Source organism: Cervus elaphus, chromosome 33 (assembly GCF_910594005.1).
Source record: "Cervus elaphus chromosome 33, mCerEla1.1, whole genome shotgun sequence".
NCBI classification, from domain to species: Eukaryota; Metazoa; Chordata; class Mammalia; order Artiodactyla; family Cervidae; genus Cervus; species Cervus elaphus.
Genome location: NC_057847.1, coordinates 33,004,606 through 33,029,624, shown reverse-complemented (window position 1 = coordinate 33,029,624; position 25,019 = coordinate 33,004,606). Strand labels below are relative to the sequence as shown.

General features: G+C 36.4%; 1 protein-coding gene and 1 long non-coding RNA gene across 3 annotated transcripts in view; one reads left to right on the top strand and one right to left on the bottom strand.

The window, feature by feature from the left end:
- The window catches only part of SCN9A (sodium voltage-gated channel alpha subunit 9), a 164,581-nt gene that overhangs the window by 64,214 nt on the left and 75,348 nt on the right, over positions 1-25,019 (bottom strand). The window contains exons 3-13 of the mRNA XM_043894409.1: positions 21,802-21,920; positions 21,109-21,198; positions 20,406-20,534; positions 18,926-19,017; positions 17,745-17,954; positions 11,863-11,926; positions 10,427-10,568; positions 7,991-8,197; positions 6,112-6,399; positions 3,460-3,831; positions 550-679 (exon numbers count right to left, since the gene is read on the bottom strand). Of these exons, the coding sequence (XP_043750344.1) occupies positions 550-679; positions 3,460-3,831; positions 6,112-6,399; positions 7,991-8,197; positions 10,427-10,568; positions 11,863-11,926; positions 17,745-17,954; positions 18,926-19,017; positions 20,406-20,534; positions 21,109-21,198; positions 21,802-21,920 (1,843 nt within the window). The remainder of the gene's footprint in view (positions 1-549; positions 680-3,459; positions 3,832-6,111; positions 6,400-7,990; positions 8,198-10,426; positions 10,569-11,862; positions 11,927-17,744; positions 17,955-18,925; positions 19,018-20,405; positions 20,535-21,108; positions 21,199-21,801; positions 21,921-25,019) is intronic.
- LOC122688413 overlaps positions 1-25,019 on the top strand; it is a 173,688-nt gene that overhangs the window by 104,729 nt on the left and 43,940 nt on the right. Inside the window, exons 3-5 of one of the 2 annotated variants that reach the window (XR_006339438.1) lie at positions 11,246-11,333; positions 11,829-11,990; positions 17,528-17,616. This is a non-coding gene — a long non-coding RNA (uncharacterized LOC122688413). Of the gene's footprint in view, positions 1-11,245; positions 11,334-11,828; positions 11,991-17,527; positions 17,617-25,019 lie in introns of those variants that run through there. The other variant, XR_006339439.1, reaches the window with a different exon arrangement.

Sequence of the window (25,019 nt, the reverse complement as noted above, 5' to 3'; positions counted from 1 at the left end):
GGTGCCAATACATTGTTGAAATTGCCACTCTTTGGCTGATCACTACTGTTCACATCATATTCTCTAAACTGCTTTCTCTAGTGCTATGCATCACTATCTTGACAGATGTTGTGTCACATATTACTATTTTACAATTTTATAGAATGTTCTCAGAAGCAGAAAGTTACAGAATCTGGAAGTTGGTATTGTTCTCTTGCCTGTTAGAAAAATGATCAATTTCGAGAGACTAGGTAAGATTTCTGAGTATACAATAAGAGAGTCACATAGCCCTGGGCCACCCTCACTTTCTTCATTTAGTACCATAAAGCTATTTATTTTTGAAAGGTCATTATAACCCAAAGCCTGTCTTTAATCACAAAGAACTTTATCCACTTTTTAAGCACTAGAGACAATTCCAGTAGTATCTATCGGTTAGTCTTACCATTGCTTATCACCATTTTATATTCTTTGACTTCTTCCTAAGTACTTGCTGTATCTATTTAAGACTGACCAGGACTTACCTGAATTTTGTTTAACAATCTGTATGGTTAAGAGAATGTTATTCCATACCTTCTACAGTGTTTGTTAATATGCTTGCCCTACTCATTGCCCTTTGTCTGAGATTGGGGTCATTCAACATATCCTCAGAAAGGAGGTAAGAACTGTGACGTCTTTTCTTGTGTATTTGATGGGTTGTACCCTGGGGAAAAAAAAAAGATGATTAATTACAGTTTTAAGAATGGAATTTCAATAAATTGTAGGTAGAAACTAAAATCTTGCTCACAAAGTTGCAGTGAGTAGTTAGAGTCTAGACTGTTGATCTGAGTCATGGCTCTACCACTTACTGGCTGTGCATCATGGGAGAGTTACTTAACCTCTCTGTCTCCATCTCGTCATTGGTGAAACGGAAATAATCACAGTACTTGCCTCAAAATCTCGTTATGAGGGTTAAATGGCTTAATGCTAAGGAAATAAAAACTAAAATGAGCTGCTTTCATTGTTATAATCACTATCATTATCTATCTTTCTGGGTCTCCACTTTATTCAGATAGCTTTACTATGTAAGAGTCCTAACATGAAAACAGCTAAATAAGTGTTGCAATGGTGTGTGTGTGTGTGTGTGTGTGTGTGTGTAAAAGAAGAACTTCAGTGTTCTCTGATAAACTTCTGTAATTATTCTTTGTTGGGGTACAGCAATAACAGGGCAATGGTAATGACTGTTTCTCATGCCAAAGCAGATCTCAAGAACTGCTCTGAGTCTATCAAGATGAATGACTCAGTAGGAAAACGATGATTAAGACAGGTGGAAACTGTAGCAGAGTGGAGAATGTAAGCTCCATCTGAAAGAGGCTCCAAAGGATTGATGCCATGCAGGAATACGAGCTCAGTCTTACCAGGTATACCCATTTTTATGTAAAGATGTCTTATTTCTAAATCTTGGCAACTAATTCAAAGTTAAAACACTGTGCCAGTTCAGTGCAGGCCAACAATACACACACACATACACATATATGCATATAAACAACCATACAACTTTATATTTATTATCTGTCTACTTATATGTGGTATGCATATATATGTGTATACATACACACACCATTCTACAAACATATAATAGATATACAGATTTAGAGTTGTAAAATATAGTTGTTTAGATATAGTTATATATGCTTGTATATTAAAATGTAGACAAACAGGCATAAATACATGTATGTGTGTATATGTGTATGGACGGACATGCATACATGTGCAAGGACACATATATGTGCCCATATATGTGCAAGAACATATACACACATATCTGGAGGTGACTTCTTACATAGATCTCTCTATAACCATGTTTTAGCTGATATACTCTCTAATTTACTGACTTTCTAGAAGCAGAGATTTCTTTTCTCCCTAAGTCAAACAAATAGCTGTGTTGATTAAATAATTTTTTTCTCCATGCAGACAGTCTCAGGTGTCAAGGTTATATTATTTCTCATGCAATTTTTTCATCTAAACTGTACATTATTTCACGCTATTATGTTTTGCATTTATTTCTATTGAATTATAAAGTATCCACTAATTACTCCAGTTCTGTAGTTTTAGTCTTAGAATTTAGAACGACAATGATTTTTCTGTGGTAAAACTAAGTATTAAGTGAAACATTTCATTTAAAAATAGGAAATAACCTCTAAATCTGATACACATTATATAATCTTTTATAGGTAATACACATTATCGAAAAGCAAAACACAACAAAGATATGATTCCATGGAAATTTAACATGCTTATTTGATAAGAAAAACACCTTCACAGAGGGCTGAAGCTATATCATGCAAGCACAGAGGTCACATATGACCTAAAAGCACATGCATGCATTGAAATGAAAATATATGTGTGGCCATGGCTTTGATGGAACTTCATTCTCACTTAAAACATTTCATTGTCTGCAAATATGATTTATGAATAGGTGGCACGAGTTCAGAGCTTACTAGGTTAGTCAAAGCCTTTCTGATATCAAGCAACACAATGTAACATGGTGAGTGACCTTAACAGGTAACCAAGAAACTTCAAAACCAGAAAGATCTCACTTTCAAGCTTCATCACACCCTTTTCTCATAGCACTCAATGACTCCCAAACTCTTGAAACTGTTGTTTTGGAAAGGTATTTTATTTTTGTCTCATATGTATATGTTTGCATTTACATATGTATTTTGGATATTATGTTTTTATTCACAGATTTCAGATGGAAGAGTTCTGGTATTTTTTTTTAATGATAACAGTGTGTTTCATTTATGTGTGGGGGAAAATCAGTTACTCTAAATTATTCCTAAGAAGTTCACCACATCCTGGAGAGAAAGTGTGGTGGTTAAAAGCACAAGCTCAGAAATAGAAGCCTCTTTTTGAATTTCAGGACTACCATTTATTGGCTGAGTGACCTTGCACAAATTGTTTCATTTCCACGTGACTCAGTTTCCCCAGGTGTATAAAAGGGATATTAATATATCACCTCCTAGGGCTGCTATAAATACTAACATGTCTGCTATTATTATTACTATTATTAATTATTAAGAACTCAAATAAGATCCCTTAGAGCAAGGTATATATAGTGACTTGAAAAAACAGCGGTAGGTGGCAAATAAGCCAAATCTCCTTACAGACATGGAACCTATTATCAACTAATAACGTTAGCATTATCAATGCATTTTATGCTGATATATAGATTGTTTCCTAAGGGGATAATTCATAATCAAGTATAATATCCGTAGATAAGTACCATTTTTCACAAATGGGGTTTTAAATATCTTAGAATTGGATACCTACAACAATAGTATAAGGATTACATTAATCAGTTAAAGGTGTGTTTCTAGCATAAAAAGTATTGCAAGATGCAGAGCCATTCAGAGGACCAGAGAGAAGGCCCCTCCAGCAGAGAGAGTGATGGATGCAAGAATAAGGGCCAAACCATGCCTGAGCTATTTAAAACGTCCTTACGCTGTCATCAGAAGTTGCCTTATCTATTATCACCTCTGGCAGGAGCTGTCCATTGGGGAGCATGAGGGCGGAGGGTCCATCCACCAGGGAGACCACGCCATTGCAGTCGACGGCGCTGTGCATCTTCCCATTCACTGGCAGCACTGGGGGAGACCTACTGGCCTGGCTGATGTTACTGCTGCGCCGCTCCCGAGGTCTGTGGGGCACAAACAGGGAGCCCCTTCTGCTCTCGTTGTCGCCAAAGATGCTGTGTTCGTCGTCGGCAAATTCAGTCTCAGATCCAATATCTCTTCCTCGACCTTTGAAGCTGAAAAGACTCGTTCTGCTGCTCCGCCTTGCAGAAAACAAGGAGCCACGGATGCTGAGTGGTGACTGCAGGGAAAATAAAAGGTGATGTGTATCTGCTGAAGCAGGCATGCATTTCCTAGAGCTCCCATGAAGACCACTGACCTGAGGGCAGAGGGCTCTGTACTGCGTTTAAAAGAAACATATTTAAAAACAAAGAAATTCAGCAAAACGACAAATTCTTTCACATAAGGAAAGAGGAGACCGGAAAAGCTCATCTTTTCAGGACCAAGAACGTTATCTGCTACTGTGATCACTCTCTGCACTTCTGGCCTCAAGTTCTCTCTCCACTCATTTTGTACCATTCATGTCGCTATAAATAAATTATTACTTAAAAAAGAATTTGATACTAATAGCTGTTACCGAGCTGTTCATACATCAACCCCTACATTCCTTAAGTACTGAAACTTTCTTGAGGCTAAGACTACACTGTATGCATCTTTGCATTCCATTGCTTGCAACTCTATCCTGCATACTGAGGGCTCCGTTAAGGTCTGTTAAGAAAGACTTTCTAATACCAATGGATTTACAAAGTCTTAAAAATATTTGTTGTTGTTTAGTCACTCAGTCATGTTTGACTCTTTTGCGAAACCAAGAACTGTAGCCCGTCAGGCTCCTCTGTCTGTAGGATTTCCCAGGCAAGAATAGTGGAGTGCGTTGTCATTTCCTTCTCCAAGGGATCTTCCCCACCCAGAGATTGAACCCGTGTCTCCTGCACTGGCAGGTGGATTCTTTACAGCTGAACCACTAGGGAAGCCCCCATAATAATACTAGAACATGGAAAAGAAGCTGTCCAATACCAAAGAGGTGAAAACAAGTCACATTTACATGACTTGTGTCCAAGATAAACTATGTATATAAATCAAACTGCATATTCCTTGGATGTATCTAATTCAATAAACATTAGCGCTTACTATGTTAAGGACAAGGTGATAGGCATTGAGAGTAATGGAAAATGCATATAATAAGGTCTTTACCTTAAAATTAGCTTGAACTGTTCTGGTCATAGTTTTGTTTTGCTTTTTTTTTTTTACCGATATTACATTCAAGTTCTATCTCCCCAACTAGATTATGAAATCTTTGAAGGAAGGGATTCCTTTACTTTTGTGTATATCTGGTAGGGTCCTACAGACTTAAGCAGCAGAAGCTAGAAATTTTAACGACATAGATGGAAAGGATAGTAATTCTAAGTGGGTACCTGAAGAGCAGATTGGGAGGAGTAGAGAGAACAGACGACTCTGTGGATGGGTGGCACCTGAGCTACGGGGAAAGAGTGGGTGGTCCCATGCCAGGAGGAAAACAAGGAGGAAGAGGAAACCATGTGCACCAAGTAAAAAGGCATGAAAACATGGGGCATGGGGGTGACAGGAACAACTGTGGTGGGCTGAGAGGACATGGAGGTTGACCAGAGTGGGGCTGAGATCAAGGCCATGACAAGATCAAAGCATTGACAAGATGTGGGTCTTGTTCTGCAGCCAGTGGCTATTCAACACAGCTTTTGTCTGTTCTTTATGTTTTAAGTTGAGCAGGAAAACTACTTTGTTTTAGAAAAATTATTTGACGGGACTGTGCCGTGGAAACCAGAGAAGTGTAAAGAGAACAGGAATAATAGTTCATTGCTCCTGGAGGTTTGTAGGCAGGAAATTCTGAAATACAGAGGTGTCAGTGGCAAAAAAAAAAAAAAAAAAAGGAAAGAGAAATTCCACACAAGGAGAAGTAAGAGACAATGGGACTAGATGTTAGGGACTGGTACCTTTTGGGGTAAAGGCAGTAAGGTTTGGGTGACTGATATTCTGGTGATCCCTAAAGTGGTGACCACCTGCGGTCATGTGGTGACTACCTACAGTCATCTGGTGTACCTACAGTCATTTGGTGACTACCTACTGTAAAGTGGTGATACCTACAGTAGTCTGGTGTACCTACATTGGTGAAAAAAGAAAAAAACTAATCTGAGGTTAGTTTTTAACCAATGAGGCACTGCAAAATGAAGACAATAAAAATAAGAAAAGGTAACTGATATTGTAAATTATTTCTTCATTTCTACATCGGTTCTCATGAACATGTGTTTTGGATATTTATATTGGAGAAGATATGACAATCCTAAAACTATAAGCTCCTTCAAAATGGTCAAATTTAAATGGAAGACTATATATATCTATGTTCTTTCCACAAATGCCCAGTCATCAATAGGTTTTTACCTAAAAACATACTAATGAAGTCACTTACTCTTCTCCTGAGTGCCCTTCCCTCATATAGAACTCTATGATCCCACCTCTGGCAATATACACGTGATGATGTCAGTGGTACCTGGTTAGGGGTAGACAATCTTTTTTCACGTGCTCGCCTATGACCTTCAACACCAAGGTGGAAACTTTTTCTCCTGATGCTCTCCTCAGATTCTGATTTGGACAGTTTCTCATCATCTCCCTTTTCTTCCCCACTGGAGAGTTTCTTTTGGTTCTTTTTCTTTCTCCTGTTTCTTCTTTCTTTAGCACTTTTGGAGCTCAGTTTGGATGTCTCAGAAGAACTCTCAGAGAGACCCATTATTCTGCTTCTCCCAATGCTGGTATATTCAGCTGCTGCTAATGCTATTGCCTGTTGAACCAAGAGAACACACACACAGTGAGTCAATTCCAAGAACTGCAAAATGCACCTCTTTACCACAAATTTAATTATACTGTGCATATAATCATGTCCCTCATACGGGAAGTAATGTTTCCTTTGCATCATGATTAGAGAGCTTATAAAATATATATTTATCACTTCTCCTGCATTGTTAATAAAGCCATATTGTGCTTCATAATTAAACTATTATATACTATTACTATACTTATAATAAAGCAATTTTAAATAGTATATGTAAAAGTTTTAACTTTAGATAATTCTGGCACATAAAACTCATATCAACCATGTGACAAGATAATTCATTTGTATAAGTTGTTCAGGCACACAATATAATTCAATATTATCAATAGATTCACACACTTCTATAGTTAAATGAAGAAAGAATTATTTTAAAATAAGATGAATCATTATAGAATAATATATCAAGAAAATAAAAGACACTTTTAGGGATTATCCAGGATATTCCTTCAAGAGCCTAGTGCTAACCCTTTTACAAAAATTAAGTTTTTATTATTAAAAACCCTTATAAAACCTTCCAACCCTTACAAAATTTGGAATTAAAGATATTGTGAATAAAAAGCAAGAAATACAATCCTACATCCCAGGAATAACTGGCATTAACATGTCTTTCAGTCTTCATGTATTTTTAATGTACATCTTATATTCAATTTTATATTCTATGACTTAATATATTATTATATTAACACCTTTTCCTGTCATAATATTCTTAAAAACACATCATTTTATGGCTGAATAATATTTCAAGACACAAAAATACTGTAATCCTCTTAGCCATTTTCTAATTTTTACAAATTTAAATTCTTTCTGATTTTTAATATTAAAATATTACACTGAACATTTTTCTGCCTAAAAGCTTCTCTGCATTACAGATTACTAACTTTCTCCCAATAGGTTAGATTTCTTGAAAAGATTTTACTAGGACAAACCATCAAACTCATGGAAAATATTCGAAATTTTGGTTCTCTTAGTACAAACCTCCTCAAACTTTTCCACTGACGTGCCCCTTCGGAGGGAGGAGTGAGGAGAAATCCACAAAAATTTGTGACTTAAAGTGGCCACAATCATAAGTATGATTTTTTCAACATCTCACATTACCTTAAAATTTTTGCAACTTTAAGCAAAACTGATGCCCATTTGCTTTCTACTCCACAGTGTATTTGTTAACTCTAGTATCAAAATAATCCTCCCTAAGGACATGTGTACAATTGTTACTGTGGGGAAATAACATCAAATGTTTCGGGACTTTGCTTAACACCATACACAGTGAGGAATCATGGGGAATAGGTTTAGGAAAAAGAGCTTAGAACATTCTCCATGCTGGAGTGAGCTGATTAGGGGGGAAGGTAGAATGGAAGAGATGTCAATTCTAACTCAATCCAGAATTGCTTCCTTTGACCACACCAGAATGAAAATTCAGTTTATACGAAAGAATCCAGGAAGGAAAATCTCCTTGGGAAATGTCAGACAGAGACCACAGGGGTTCTGTTATTCCCCTTTGCCTTTTCACTTCTAGGAAAAATTTTAAACCAAATAAAAATACCTCAGCTTCCTCTTGCTCTTTTTTAAGTCGATCTAGCATCTGTTGAAATTCGAACTCTTTCTGCCTCGCTTCTTCAATGTTTGCCTGGTTCTGTTCTTCATAGGCCATGGCAACGACAGCCAAGATCAAGTTTATTAGATAAAAGGATCCCAGGAAAATCACCACAACAAAGAAGATCATGTAGGTTTTCCCAGCAGCACGGAGGGTCTAAGCAAAAAAGGAGATCATTATTTTAATAACACAGAGGGCTTTTTTTAGTAAATCATTTCAACTGGAATGGCTTATTAAGGCACGGTAAATCGAGCAGTTCTGTATGGTCTCATGGTATAGAAAAATAAAGGAATAAAACTGTATCTTCATGGAAAACAATCAGTATTAAAACACAATTTTCCAGGACAAAAGATATAGCAATGTACTAAGCCTGTACCAAAATGAAATATGATTCTAGACTATTATAAGCTTAATAATAACTCTGAATTTTTTTCTCCCATAGTCTGAAAATTACTCAAAAACTAGCTATTTTTACTCATTTTCAAATTATAGGACTAGACAATTTCTATAGTATCACATTCTGATATATTAAGTGTTAATGTTTATGTTATCACAAGGTAGATAGCCTTATTAAATGAACTTATGTATTCAACTTTTACATATTTTTAATTAACACTAAAATTTTTTTAATGTAATACATGGTAAAAAATTAAATTGTACAAACAGATATTAACTGAAAAATAAGGTTCTTTATCCTATCTCTAATAACTCAATTCCCTTTGCTATCAGTATCAGTTGTTACTGAATTCTTCTTTTGGATAAATTCTTAGTAGTGGAATTCTTAAGTCAACAGGCATATTCATTTTAATTTTCATAGAAACTCCCGTGCTACCCTCTCCAGCGGTTCACAGAAATGTGTGAGAAAATCTGCCTCCCCATAGCTTAATCAGACAGTATCTTCCTTTTGATCAGGTTTTTGATCTTTGTCATTCCAAGAGATGAAAAGTTATATGTCACTCTAGTTTTAATTTGCAGTAAAGGTGAGTATCTTTTTGCATCCTTAAACAGTCATTTGTATATTTCATATTTTTTCCTGTGAAGTAAGATTTCTATATAATTTCTGTAATTCATTCATAAAAGTCTCAGAAATGAAACAGACATAAAACAGGCCAAAAGAAGAACCTGTGGCAATCTGAGAAAAGTGACTCATTATTTTTTGTAACACAAAATAATCATTTTTGGTCTCCTTTCTCTTGAGGTGGGATGCTAATAACATATAGGTGAAAAGATAGAGCCCACAGTTCCAAGAAGATCACATGTAAGCTGGAGGAGACCGCCACGTGAATGAAGAATCCCACTACAAGAGATGGATGCTGTAATCTGCAGCTGAGTTAGGAGAGGAAAACTTAGGGCTATGAGCTGAGTCTTCCATTCTTATTCTAGTTTGCCCAGGCTGCCATAACAAAATCCTATAAATTGGGTAGCTTACACAACAGAAGTGTACTTTCTCATAGTCTAGATGATGAAAAGTCAAGATCAAAGTGTTGGCAGGTTTGGCTTTTCCTGAGGCCTCTCTCCTTGGCTTATGGATGGCCGCCTTCTGAGTCCTCACTCAGCATTTTGTGTGTGTGTGTGTGGTGTCTCACTCATGTCCTAACGTTTCCTTCTTATAAGAACATTGGATCGGTTTAGAACCTACCCAAGTGGCCTCATTTTAACTTGTGCTCAGTTGCTTAGTCATGTCTGACTCTGCCTCCCCGTGGACTGCAGCCCGCCAGGCTCCTCTATCCACGGGATTCTCCCGACAAGCATACTGGAATGGGTTACCATTTCCTTCTCCAGGGGTTTTTCCCGACCCAGGGATTGAACCCACATCTCCTACATTGGCAGGTGGATTCTTTACCACTGAGCTACCTGGAAAGGCCTTCATTTTAACTTAGTTATCTCTTTAAGGGCCATAACTCTAAACATAGTCATTCTAAGGTACTGGGAGTTAGGACTTCAACATATGAATTTGGGGGAGATACTACCGAGTCCAGAACAAGTGTCTAAGGTAGTTAAAAAACACAGCATGAGGAGCAGAGGAGAGCCTGGTACTTAAAGCACTGTGAGCGGGGAGGCATATGCGGAAGCATAGCGTGTACAGCAGCGCTATGAGAGAATGTTATAGGATATGTCTTGTTATTTACCTAGGACCCCATGGGATGCTACATTCACAAAGAGGGAAAGAGATCTGGAGATCAAAAGGCCCAGAAAAGATAAGAAAATAATTTATGATTTAAGAATGATCCATTCTAATAGTACTAGAAATAGAACACACAGGACTAATACAACAGAGTTTTCTCCATTCTAAACTGAATAAAATATCTCATACATAAAGCAGGTTAGGGCATATATCAGTTGTTTCGTGCAATGAATACAATGAATGCTTCTCTTGGCACTCACCTGTTGGTAAAGGTTTTCCCAGTAATCCTGCGTCATTAGCCGAAACAAGGCTAAGAAGGCCCAGCTGAAAGTGTCGAAGCTCGTGTAGCCATAGTCAGGGTTTCTGCCAATCTTCCTACAGGTGTACCCTTCTGGACACTGACTACATGTGAAAAAGAATATCATACGTCAGAGGACCTTCAGGATGCAAGTTGAAGAGTACTACAGAGAAGTCAAAAACTCAAGATTCCTTTCTAGGGGACAATACTGAATAATGATTAAGAACAGACTTTTTGCAGTCAGGAAGAAGTGGGTTTCAACCCCATCCCTACTTTTTACTAGTTGCTGACTTTGTCAAATTACTTAAATTCTGCAAGGCCCAGTTTCTTCTTTCCATGAGACAAGACAATAATATGTACTTCCAGAGGTTAAGATTGTTTTTAAGTTTAAAAAAGATAATGTATGCAAATTACCTAATCTACTTCCTGTACATTAAAAAACATTTGATAAATGGTAGCTGCTATTAGTATCATCATCAACAATCATCAAAACTTGAAAACTTTCACTAGATATCATATAACAATTCTTATATTCACAGAGATTGATATTAATATACAGGTCTCTAATAAAACAGTTTCCCCAAATTATTCTTGAGGCGAACTAGAATCAACAACTGTCAACAGATAGCAATTGTATAAGTTCATGGAGATTTATAATTAGACTTTTTGTCTTTTTAAAGTTGGTAGATTGGTATCCACGATGACAGATAAAAGGTGTTCTGATGTGTCTTTGGGAGCAGCAACTTTATCTTGTTTATTTTTATGTTCCCTGTATACACAGAGCCTGGTCAAGAGATCTCTGGGCAGGGAGAGTGCAAGAACAAAGGCCCTACAGCAGAAATAAAGTTGGTGTATGGGAGAAACAGCAGGTACTTACATAAATATGATACCTTAAAATAGTATCATGTCCATGGGACATGGGACCCTTTTTACCCATGGGACCCTTTACCCAAGTCCATGGGACCCTTTTGTTTAGAGTGGCCAAACTGTCACTGCATTCTGTCACCTATGAACAGTACTCGACGGAACAATGAGTAGAATTTGGGGATGGAAAGAAAAGTTGATTTTATCACTCTTCTTTATAGAAAGAAGAAAGGCTAGAAACTATCCAAACAACTTTTGGTTGGGTTTTTTGGAAGTAACTTTTTTCCTGCTTCCTTAAGATATATATGACTTGCATCTTGTTTTAATTCAAGCATACCTATGTCTTGCTTTCAAAAGTACGCATTAACCATGATCTTTTTAAAGTCTGGACTCACTGTGGGACAGAATGAGTCAAATAATGTCATGAAATATAAGAAAATAACATAGTATCAAAGGTCCTTCTTAGCAAACTGATTGAGATTGCTCTTTCTTTTTTTCAGTCTTTAGGCTAAAATTGAAACAAATATTACATACCCTGAATCGGTGCTGAAACCACAAAGGAGAGCATCTTTGGATCCCTCCAAGTAATAAAAATATTCTGTTTAGGAAGAAATTGAACAACATCACATTATGGAGTGTAAGCTTTCAGGGTGGCTGAGCAGGTAAGTTAACTAAAACAGATCTATTTACAAATATATTCAGGTCCAGCAATAGGCATTCATTTATTTATTGTATTCTTATAAATTCTCACTCAAATATGTCTTGATAACCTATTATGGGCCAGGCAGTGAATACAATGACAAACAAGATAAAAAAGATCATCAGTTTTACGAAGCTTTATGCTCAGGTAAGGGTGGAGGCTAGGGATGGAGAAGAACACTTAACAAGTACATAAATAAATACACAAAGGATTTTCACATAGGGGAAGATGCCATTAAAAAAATAAATTAAGAAAGTGTGACAAAAATGTGGCCAGGGAAGTCTTTTCTAAAGGGATGACATTTAAACTGGGACCTAAGTGCTACAGAGAAGCCAGCTACCCAAAGATCCTGATGAAGAGACATCTTGACAGGGTAAAACCCTAAGGTAGAAATGAAATTGGTATATGGGACAAAACAGCAAAATGGCCAGCCCAGTTACAGTGTAGTGAGTGGGGGGTATTGTGGTGGCAGAGATAGGCAGGGGCCACGTGGCAAGGCTTTGCATGACATGGAAAGCAGTTTGGATTTTAAGTATGATAGGAAGTAATGGAAGTAGAGATACAAGATAATGTTGCTGTGGCTGCTTTGTGGACTCTGGACAATGGGAGGGCAAGTGTGGAGGCAGGGATACAAGCTAAGAGACTACAGTGAGAGGTGACAGGGCTCCAGAGAGTAGCCATGGATACGGAGAGAAGGGGCGAGAACAAAGGTGACAGGATGTGCTGATGTGCTGATGTGATGATGGGGGTGTGTGGAAGAGAGGGGACACGGCGATGTATCAGCTGGTCAGAGTGGCACCAGTTACAGGATAAGGAAGACGGAGGCAAAGAAATGGTCTGAAGGAAAACCAGGCTCTCTGTTTTAGCTGTACTTTGTTTGAAATGATTACTAGGTATTTAATTATATGTGTCAAGTAAGTCAGTGGATGGATATGTCTTAAGGTCAGTGAAAGTATCAGCTACAGTCAGGCCAAGGGGATCTGATGAGTGAACCCAGAGAGAAAGTGGAGTAAGGGGTGGGGGGTAGGGACAAGAGAAGGAAAAGACCCCAAGTTTTCCAGAAGAGGAAGAATCGGCAAGGCAAAACCATAAGTGAAGGAAATATATTTTCTGAAATTCTCTCATTGTTTACGCACTAATCAATATCGACTTACGACTTACTAAGTTCTGGAATGTTGAGGACCTGGGACTGAAATAAATGCATGTTTTCCCCTCTCACGGTACCCTTCGTGCTCATTTTCAGGTGTAAAGGAACTCATAACTCTTCTTTATTCACTATAACAACTTACTCTTAATACAGAAGGCTGATCCAAAAGTACATAGTAAAGGTATAAAGGTCAAAAACAATTTTAATAGGGGCTCAACTTCCTATTTGGCTCAAGTCAAAAAAAATAAATAAATAAAGATCTAATTTTTAGCAGCCTCTGGAGTAACAGTAGAACAAAGACTCTGAAGTCAGATGTACTTAAATTTGAATATTGCTTCTACCCTTTCCTATGTAAGTGAATTGTTTTACCACTTCATGATGTAGCTACTGCATTTGTAAAATGTGGATAGGAACACCTACTTCAAAGAGCTGTTGAATAGTACTAATATGATATTGCATGTAAAACACTTAACACAGTACCCCACACTTTCTATATAAATACTCAAAGAGCAGCAGCTCTTATTAAATAACTTCAGGTAAGACTGACCGACTTATTGACTGACATTACCTTATGCAGAAGACACAAATCTTAGAAGACACAAAGCAATAAAGCCTCTTAGTTTGGGGAGAAAATTCTCACACTGTGCTTTAAAAGAAAAAAAAAAATCCTGTGCCTCAGGGAGGGTGGACATGGCAGAATGAGGATGGAGGAGGTTATCATGTAACTTTTTATTCATAAATCTCTGAGATTTTTTTATTATGGAAAGATTACTTTAGAGTCATCCTTTAAAGTAATATTGATTCACACTGGCCAGTCACGGAGGAGTTGCTTTATAAAAGTGGGCTCTACAGCTGCCTGTATAGGCATGCTGCAGGGCTAACTATTCAATTCAGCAGATGAATGATGAAAGGGAAAGAAATGGGAAAGCTCACGCTGGTCTGGTGGAACACTTGAAAATAATTCCTAAACAAGTAAACAGTAAAGTATTAAGGTAATTAGCCTCGAGAGAATTTAAGGTTAACATGTAATGGGAGAATGTAATACGAAGAGAAGAATTCCTCTTCTGTTACTCCCAGCCAATGATACATCTCACACTTTTCTGTGGAAATAAAAACCCCTGGGCTTGACTTAATCCTCTTCTGATGAACACTGGAGTCTGCTCCTCTATCTTTCCTCCTGCTTCAGTGGTGGAGATGTCTCCCCTTCACTCTTCCACTTTCTCAAGGACTTGCCTCTCCCTACTCTCCTGAATTATTATTAATCCATATTTTACTACTCATTCCTTTTTAGTGCTAGAAAAATATCTCTATCAAAATCCACCTTTAAAAAAATGCCAGCCACTGTCACTGTTATTCTGATTCCCTTATAGACAAATGTCTTTGAAGAACTGTCTACACATACTGTCTTTTCGTTCCGCTATCTTATTCACCCCTGTCACCACCTTAGTCCAACTCTGTACTCCTATGACTCCACTAAAATTTCTGCATGAAAGTGACTAATGATTTCCATGTTGTTTAAGCTAATGTACATTTCTCTATCCTCATCATCCTTGACCTTAACCTTAATCCTTGATCTTGCAGCATCATTCAACACAAGCATTCCCTTTTTCTCAATCTACTTTCTTCTCTTGACATCCTTACTTATATCTTTGCTTCTTGCTTTACTGGCCACTCTATGCCTTCTTTGGGGTACTCCTCTCTACCTGCCTTCCAGACATTAGGGTTGTGGAGATGAGCAGCTTCTAACCACCAAATTTGTTTTAAAAAACAGATTGCCCATTTTCTACCTACTTATAAACATCAGGGTTTTCAGAAGGATGTGGGTAGTTGTGTACATATCTTTTCCTTTTGATGAATACTTTGAAGTATATATCTCCAAACTAGGCAGTTCCTCTGGTCTCTATGCTTAAATCTCCAATTGTCTACTTTCTATCTCCATTTGGATGTCCCAGTGGCTTCTCAATTTTAACTGGGTAATTGTGACTTTCTCCAATAAGCCTGCCCACTCTTCCCTCATTTCCCATTGCCACCTATCCAGTTACTATGGCTAGAAACCTAGATGAGATCCCCAAGCCCTCCTCTCCTCTTTAATCCATCCATGAGTTTTATAGGTGTCATCTTGAACACACCTTTTTCATTTTCTGATTTCACTCAAGATGAAGTCACAATCTTTTCCTGTTTGGATGACAGAAACAACATCCTAACTGATCTTCACTATTTCAGTCTACCATCCATTCTTGCCCAGTGAGTTCTCCATATGGCAAAAGTGATTAAAACCACTGCATTTAAAATAAAATCAAAACTCCTTTCCTTGGGCTAAAATATCCTGCATGAAATGACCCCTGCCTTTTTCCTTTACTTTCTCTGTTGCCATTCTGCCTCTCTTTTGCTAAAGTCTAACCACACTGCTGTTTTCCCATTCTTCTCTTCCCATTCTTTAAATACACACTCTTTCCAGTCTTAGGGCTCTCCTACAAGCTCTTCCTTCTAACTCAAGGAACAGCCTCCATATACACTTACACTGTGTTATGACTTCTTCTTATCCTTCAGATCTCTGCTTAAATGCCACCTCCTCAGAGAAGGCTTTTCATTTAGTTGGTATCTCTGCCCCCGAGATTTATTTTCTTTTTTTTTTTTGAGATTTACTTTCTTTGCATAGCATTTATTATAACTTATAATATTGCTATTTGTCTGTTCCCCTCCCTTAATTCTTTTATTCCCCCAAGAGGATAAGCTCTGTGGATGCTGGGTCTAAGGCTACCATACTCATCTCTGCAGCTCCAGAAACTTGTACAATGCTTAGCTCAAGGAAGCATTCAATAAACAGACACGATAAATGAATGCTTGAATAAATATTGCAGTGAGATCAGGCTTCTATGACACAAAAAACAGGTGGGAAATCAAACAGATTTAACACAGTAATCTCTGCTGTGAAAGTATATTTCAGAGGAAAATCAAGACTAATGTACAGAATTGAGGGAGATGGTGGTATAAAATTTCACTCTTATCTAAGTTGTCATGCACTCAACATGTAAATGCAACATGAGGAAACACTGCAAAATCTAAGAGCTTTTACTACTCCTTTCAAAAAAAAATTGCTTATAGTAATTCTAAAATGTTTTTAAAAATCATTCAAATCATGAACTCAGGAATGAGACCAAGATTCTGAAAAAAGGACATAGTGATCCTAGTACAAAAAGTCAAGTTTAAGTAAGTGCTGTAAACCAATTCATAAAATAGAATATAAATGTCAGCAATTACCTGTAAGATATATAAATTTTTATGGCATATAAATTAGAAGTAAAGTCTTTGGGAAATAAATAAAATTTAGGATCCTATTAATAAAATCAGAAGCTAAAAAAAATAAAAAAGGAAAGGAAAATTTGCTAAATTCCTTATCAAATACTGTTAGTAAAAAAAGATACATTAAAATTTTACTTTGAAAATCTTCAGTTTTCTTGTTTTAGGTTCCTTTTTTTCAGTTTTCTTTATTTACAGTTTTTTCCTATATTAGCTAGATTTTATTTGCCTTTATATTTCTCAGTGAGAAGGAAAAACACACTGAGTTAAAAAAAATGATGTATATGACTCTTTATTATTTAAGGAGAATTAACACCTGACCTTTACTCCCTGATCCCCTTCTATCTAAGGCAATTACATGTCCATTTTACCTCTGGATTCAATTATCTATTATCTTTCATGGGTTCATTAGGTAACATCATACAGACACACTGCAGGTGTTAAGACAGAAAGTACAATCTTGCCAGACTTCATTCTCACTCAAACTAATCAGCTTTGGTGAAAGAAACTGTGGTAGGAGATAACTGTTAGGAAACATGCAATTTATGCTTTCTGTAAGATACTCAAAAATACATTTGTGAATTAAGTAGACTTCTGAGACTGTGTATACATATCATCTGAAATGATACCTACAGAACAAGTTCTGAGGAATTAAACTTCAATGGTCTATTAGCTAGATTGAGGGGAGCCATTAGAAAGCTCTGTGAAACACATCATTGGTTATAATAGGAGGATAGAGCTTAATATAATAGGATAAAGCTGAATAGATTTCTCTGCTTATACAAATCTTTAGCAATATATTGAGACAAATATTTTAATATGTGATCATTGACATTGTACCATGATTAATAATGTTATAAGAATAATACAAGTATAAAATGTAATTGTAGTATTATATAATAAATCATACTATAAAAAATGTAAGCATAAACTACACAATAAAACTACAGTATATAAATACATAGTTCATGATGAAATCTAATGGTCAATATCATTAATTTATAGCTAAACTTATTTCTCTACAGCCAAGTTTATTCTTTTTTATTTTATAGAAATGGAGAATTATGGAACTATCCCAAGTTCTCAATATTAGAACTGCTAGACCCAGGGAAATTTATGAAAATACAAGATAAAAATTCACACTTTTGCAACTTTCTGTATATTTGAGTGATTTTGAAATAATTAAAATGAAAGCAACATTTCATTGCCAAAAGAGAACAATGCTCTTAGCCTTATTTCAACCTATTAGCAACTACAGGGTATTCTTACTTGCATATTCTTCTTCATCGAGGGTATCCAATATGTTTTCTATTGTTTCATTGTTTTCAAGTGAAGTCTGTACACATTTATGCTTCAGGTTGCCCATAAAGAGCTGCAGCCCAATCAGGGCAAACACGCTCAGACAGAACACAGTCAGGATCATGACATCTGAGAGCTTTTTCACAGACTGGATCAGGGCCCCCACGATGGTTTTCAGGCCTGAATACAGAGAAGAAAAGGTGTTCAAAATGAAATAAAGTTTCTAAATGAAAAACAAAAACAAAATACAAGCTTTCCTAGAAACGCATGCACTCAATCAAATCAATGATCTTAAATAACCTAGTTCAAAAAAATTGTCTACCAGCTCAAAAGGGGGGATCTGCTGTTTTATATATTTTGTTTCTGTATATTACAGCAAGTGACTAAAAACTTCAAAATATTTCCAGAAAATAACCAGTCAAAATGAATAATTTGGTTGCTCGAATCACAGCCACACTCACTTGAAAAAATAACTTGTGTCAGCTCAGTAAATGTCTGCCAGACAAACCATCTCTTTATAATGACCAAAACAGAGGCTGAATTGCAGGATGCAGTGACAAGTTTTCAGTAAAGAAATGGTTTGTTGAGGAAAGAAAAAAGCATTGTGTCATGCAATCCTCCCCATGCTAATATTTTTGTATCTCTTTTCTTCATTCTATGAAAAGCAGTAAAACAAATTGAAATTTTCATTCCTGGATAAGCAAAATGGAAAATAAACTGTTAAACAGGAGGAAAAATTTCAAGTTGAGATGTGAACCAAATGGCCATCTTCATCCTCTAAGACTCATGCAATTGATTAAACTCAAAGGCTGACTTTTCATAACAATTATGAAAAACATGAGATCAAATTTAATGAAAAATTATTTAAGATTAAGTTTTTATTGTTTTTTCCTTCAAAAGATCAAAGTCAGCCCTGGTGTTTAACCCCACTCTCACCTGGAATGACTGAAATTGTTTTCAAAGCTCGGAGAACTCTGAATGTTCTCAACGCTGAGACATTGCCCAGGTCCACAAACTCTGTCACATATCTGTAATAGGGGAGTTTATACACAAACACGGTGACAACACACGCACACACACACAAGCAAAGAACAACTCCCAGAGAGTTGGAGTTATGAGTGACCTAATGCTTCACACCAGTTACTTCTTACCTGGGATTACAGAAATAGTTTTCAAAGCTCTCAACACTCTGAAAGTTCGAAGAGCTGAAACATTGCCTAGGTTTACAAATTCTGTTAAATACCTGTAGAATTAAATCAGAGTTATTCAGAATTTAGATAGAGTCTATGATACTTACCTGTGCCTTTAGTCAAGGTGTTTCCTATGCTTGGAACTTCTTATTTAAATTTATAGTTCTGCAAATCTTTTGCTTCTATCATTACTAACTTAATTTGATTTCAGTCATTTGATGTGAGCAAAATGCAAATATTAAAATGGCTTCATATACTTAAAGGCCTAAATAAACGATGAAATGCTTCAATGACTAGACTTCAATATTATGGTAATATCGATATATAATGTTCTATAAAACACCATCAGCAAATCTTGACAACTCTATGCTAATTAAAAGAACCCAACCACAAAAGGCCACATATTTTAAGATTCCATTCATGTGAAATGTCTCCATTAGGCAAATCCAGAGACAGAAGATAGATGAGTGTTTTCCAGGGACTTGAGGGAAGAAGGGAAGGAAAGTGACTGCTCTCTGGGATAATGAAAATATTCTGGAGTTAGAGGGTGGTGATTGTTGCATAACTTTATGAAATACTATAAAACACTGGATTTTATACTTTTAAAAAGATAAAGTTTATGGCATGTAATTTATACTCAAGACCCCTGAGAAGATGCAGCCTTCTTTGACACAGTGTTATCTTAGCAGATGGTGGGTGGACCTACAGTAGTCATGGATGAAGGACAAAGAGGTGGGGCAGCTGTGCAGAATTGGAGACTAGAAATCCCAAGACCCTTTCATATTGTCTAAATCCCTCCAATGAATGTGTATTACTTTTACAATTAGAAATGACAGAGATATTGTATTTAGGTTTGAGATTTAAAAACTAAAATGTTCTGACAAATATATTTAGGAAAAGAACAGCAATATAAATAAGCTAAAATTATATCTTAATGTGATATTTTTCCCATGAAAATAAACTGTGGATGCCTATGTAATATATACACAATGCATTAATGTTAGGTTTAGTATGCAGTGACAGTCCTTATGAAAGATTTGCTTCTATATTTTATTAGTTCTTGAATAATATACATTAATAGAAAGAGCACCATGCTAACAATAAATGCCTGAGTTTTCTCTGTTTCTCTTATTGGTTTTATCAGATATTAAATAGGAACTTGGAAAAAGTGTGACTCTAACTGGCACCACATATGCTATCCATCCACATGCTGAGCACAGAGGAAGATCCTCTATTGTAACGATATCATATATACACGTTTGAGTGGGAAATGCTCTTTCTGAAAAATTATTACCATTTTCTGATGACTAGTTTCCATGTTGTATATTTTAAATCAAACTATTATATGCAGGAAAAGTCTGATCCCAAAGTTCTTTCTCACTGGGATACTGTGCTATCTGAGAGTTTCATGAGTTTGGAGTTTCAAAAAATAAATACTTACGCAAAGACAATGACTATGAAATCAAGCCAGTTCCATGGGTCACGAAGAAAAGTGAATTCTCCTACACAGAATCCTCTTGCAAGGATTTTCACAAGTGACTCAAAAGTATATATTCCAGTAAAAGTGTACCTAGGTAAAAGAGTCCATTGTGATATTAATCCATTGTGAAAAGAATATGGTACCAGGTGAGCCTTTATAATTATCTTTTTCAGATCAACCAAAGGAAGACACTGATTAGAGTATGGCTGATGATTAAGGCGCCCGTTCTAACTATGAGAATAAATTACAATTAAGATCTTGCCAGAAAATCTTGAAATGTATATGTCAGAAACACTCCCAGAAAGTAGAGGTATTTTAAATTTACTAAGAACCCAGGTATGAGATCAGCCTGGAAAGCTCCTGTATTGTTCCTATCCTATCAGAAATACATCCAAGGACAAGAGATACATGACATGTCTAAGAACAGGCAGGGTATCTGGTAAGATCTTTTTTTCTAGAAAAGACTGTAACATGTATTATTCTCTTCTAATGTTAGCAGGTTAATACTGTAGAGGAGAAAAAACTAATTGAAAGTAAAGTAACTATAGAACATGGGAAGATAATCACCACAATTTTTGTATATGCAATAACTTCCTGGTATGAAAAAGGAAGGATAACAACAACCATACTAAGACTATATTAAAGTGTACTTATACCCACTTACTCTACATTCTTGGTCCAGTCTGGAGGATTACTCATGGTCATAAATATGCAGTTCGTCAGAATAGTGCACATGATAAGCATGCTGAATGCAGTAGCTTAGAATCAAGGAATATGATCAAAGAACACATGGTAACTTTGAATATCTGATAACAACATTTGTTGAAATGCTGACAATTTTTCCTTAGAAAATAATTCTAAATGAGCCTATAGACTTTAAAAAATCTCTCTAAACAAAAGCGTAATGGATAAAAGCAATTTATCCTAAAATACTAAAATTGCCATGATGATGATGATATGATGAATGCATGCATGCAAGCTAAGTCACTTCAGTCATGTCCAACTCTTTGCAAACTTATGGACTGTAGCTCACCAGGCTCCTCTGTCCATGGGGTTCTCCAGGCAAGAATTGGAGTGGATTGCCATGCCCTCCTCCAGGGGATCTTACTGACCCAGGGATCAAACCTGCATCTCTTTGTCTCTTGTATGAGCAGGTGAGTTCTTTACCACTAGGGCAACCTGGGAAGCCCCAAATTGCCATACTCTGGATCTATTCAGAGATCTACACCAAATTATATTGAGATTGATAAACCTGAGTCTTTTCAGGTAAAAAAGAAATAAAAATCTATATTTAAATAAAATAGCCAGAAACTACATTTTAAAGAACCACTGTAAGTAAGCATTTTAAAAAGGATATGCATGTACTAAAATCTTAATAGATATTCTTCTGAGAGGACTGAAAGGAGACAGCATGTACAAAGCAGGTGTGGCATTGAAACGGAAGATTGCTTTCCCTTTGTTCAACACTATGAAAGTCTGCAGAAGCAAAAAGAAAACAGTATGAATTGAGATTTCAAATTTTCAGTCTAGTACATTAATATCTGCAGTTTACCTCTGCATGTGGTAGAGTCATATTAAAGAAACACTGCTATCAGACTCAAGCAATGTGGTTCCAAGGCCATTGATGGAGATACTCACATTATGTTAGCCAATGAACTCCAAGTCCATTGTCCATTTCTTCAATAAAGTAAGAAGTGAGCCATTTATGAGTATGTATTATTTAGAGCTTTCAAAACACAGTGTTCTCTTTTTCATATCCCTTAACATTCAAATCAGTAACAATAACTTGTGGCCACTGGAATTATTTTAAATACAACTTCCTTGTATCATTACATTGCATTTTATGCAAACCAAATAGCAACCAGCTATCCCTGATTCTTATCATATTGCTTTGAGAATTGTAATACTTCCTGGCTATTGTCAGGGTTAGTAGCAAATGTTCTAAAATAGGAGTTTTCAAAATATTTTCATGAATTTAAGGAACATTAGAGTTGAAAGAATCCTGTTACTCAATTTGATTTTCCTATTTTACATATAATACTAATAACAGCTAAAATAAAAGAACACAAATTAAAGAACTTGCTTGCTACTGTCCATGGTAATTTTTTGAAATGTGAATAGAACCAAACGTTTTAAAAATATCTTATATAACCACTGAATAATGAGTTACATTCTCCGTGGCTTTGGTATTTAGTTGAAAAATTTAAAAGCCAAACAAATAAACAGCAATAACAACAAAACATTAAAACAACCTAAGGAACTGGCTTGGAAACCAGAAAGACTTAAGTTCAAAGCCTCCTCTTACTTATCTATGTGGCTGGCAAGCAAATTCCTTGTGCTATCTATTAACAGAAGACACTGATTTTTGGTCTTTTTGATATTGATTCTGAATTTTACATATGTTTATGAGTGGTAAACATATGTAATAAATATTTTCCACCAAACTTTAGAGATATAACTTTGGGTAATCTTGTTTTTGTATGTGGCAGTGTTCCTGAGAAAACAAACGAGAACTATCTTAGGTTAACTTTTTATACTCCTGGTCCCTTTTACTATACCAGTTACGTTAAAACATAATTGAACATAAAGGTCACTTTTATCTCAAAAATTAGTTTTAAAATTAATATCTCATGTTTGAGTACAATTATTGTTTTCTTAAATCTGAATACACTGTACTTTTTAAAATTCATTGATCTAATATTTTCTACAATTGTGTAGTGAACATGTGTGCTAAGTCGCTTCACTTTTGTCAACTCTTTGTGACCCTTTAGATTGTAGCCTGTCAGGCTCCTCTGTCCATGGGATTTTCCAAGCAAGAATACTCAAGTGGGTTGCCATGCCCTCCTCCAGGGGATCTTCCTGACCCAGGGATCAAACCAGTATCTCTTAAGTCTCTTCTGCATTGATAGACAAGCTTTTTTTTTTCTTTAACCACTAGTGCCACCTGGGAGCAACTATGGCATAAGAGATACTGAAATAAAATTGAACATAAGTGAGGCATGAATTTTGCATTTAAGAGGTTTCAGAGAAAAGTGATTAAGAGCACAGTAACTCTAATACAGGGCTTCCTTGGTGGCTCAGAAAGTAAAGAATCTGCTTGCAACACGGGAGACCTGGGTTCGATCCCTGGGTTGGGAAGATTCCCTGGAGGAAGGCATGGCAACTCCTCCAACATTCTTGCCTAGAGAATCCCCATGGACAGAGAAGCCTGGCAGGCTACAGTCCATGGGGTCATAGTCAGACACGACTGAGTGACTAAGCAGACAGCACAACTCTAATACAAGGCATGACGTGACAGGTATCATACAGAGAAATACAAATGGCAGAGCATGAGAGTGAAGAGGGAGCAGGGTCTTATGTCTATTAGAATAACCAGGGAGGCTTCATGAAACAGAAGTCATGAAATGAGCTAACATGAAATGAGCTAACATTTCATGAGCTAACATGAAAATGATATTACTGCCTCAACTTGGCAAGATCAAGTTAACCTGTATTTGAAATTAAAAAAAAAAAAAGACTTGGTTTACTATTTTTAAATTCAAATTCCCAGTTTTCATTTACATTAAAAACTTCTTTAGGATTGCCTGGATTTATACACACCTACTAGTTAATTAGAGATGGGAAAACAGATATGAAATTTTGAGTAGCAGAATGAGTATCTCTAGAAAACTCTAAAATCCTACTAGCAAATGCACATATGTCAATGTCTGAATAAGTTAATATGGCTCATTTACTTAATAATTTATTGAACATAAAATTAGAGAATTATGAGCTTACGAGTATACGCTTTGGAGCGGGACAGATAGTATTCTAAATACTTGATCTACCATTTCACAACTTGAGAGCCAGCACTCGGTGTCTGTGGAGCTTTTAAGTTCTGGTACACATTTCATGCCAGTCAGGATGGCTGCTATCCAAAAATCTACAAGCAATAAATGCTGGAGACGGTGTGGAGAAAAAGGAACCCTCTTACATTGTTGGTGGGAATGCAAACTAGCACAGCCGCTATGGAGAACAGTGTGGAGATTCCTTAAAAAACTGGAAACAGAACTATCATATGACCCAGCAATCCCACTCCTGGGCATACACACCAAGGAAACCAGAATTGAAAGAGACACGTGTACCCCACGGTTCATTGCAGCACTGTTTATAATTGCCAGGACATGGAAGCAACCTAGATGTCCATCAGCAGACGAATGGATAAGGAAGTTGTGGTACATATACACAATGAAATGTTACTCAGCTATTAAAAAGAATGCATTTGAGTCAGTTCTAATGAGGTGGATAAAACTGGAGCCTATTAGACAGAGTGAAATAAGCCAGGAAGAAAAACACCAATACAGTATAGTAACACATATATATGGAATTTAGAAAGATGGTAACGATAACCCTATATGCGAGACAGCAAAAGAGACACAGATGTATAGAACAATCTTTTGGACTCTGTGGGAGAAGGCGAGGATGCGATGATTTGAGAGAATAGCATTGAAACCTGTATATTATCATATGTGCAACAGATCGCCAGTCCAGGTTTGATGCATGAGACAGGGTGCTCAGGGCTGGTGCACTGGGATG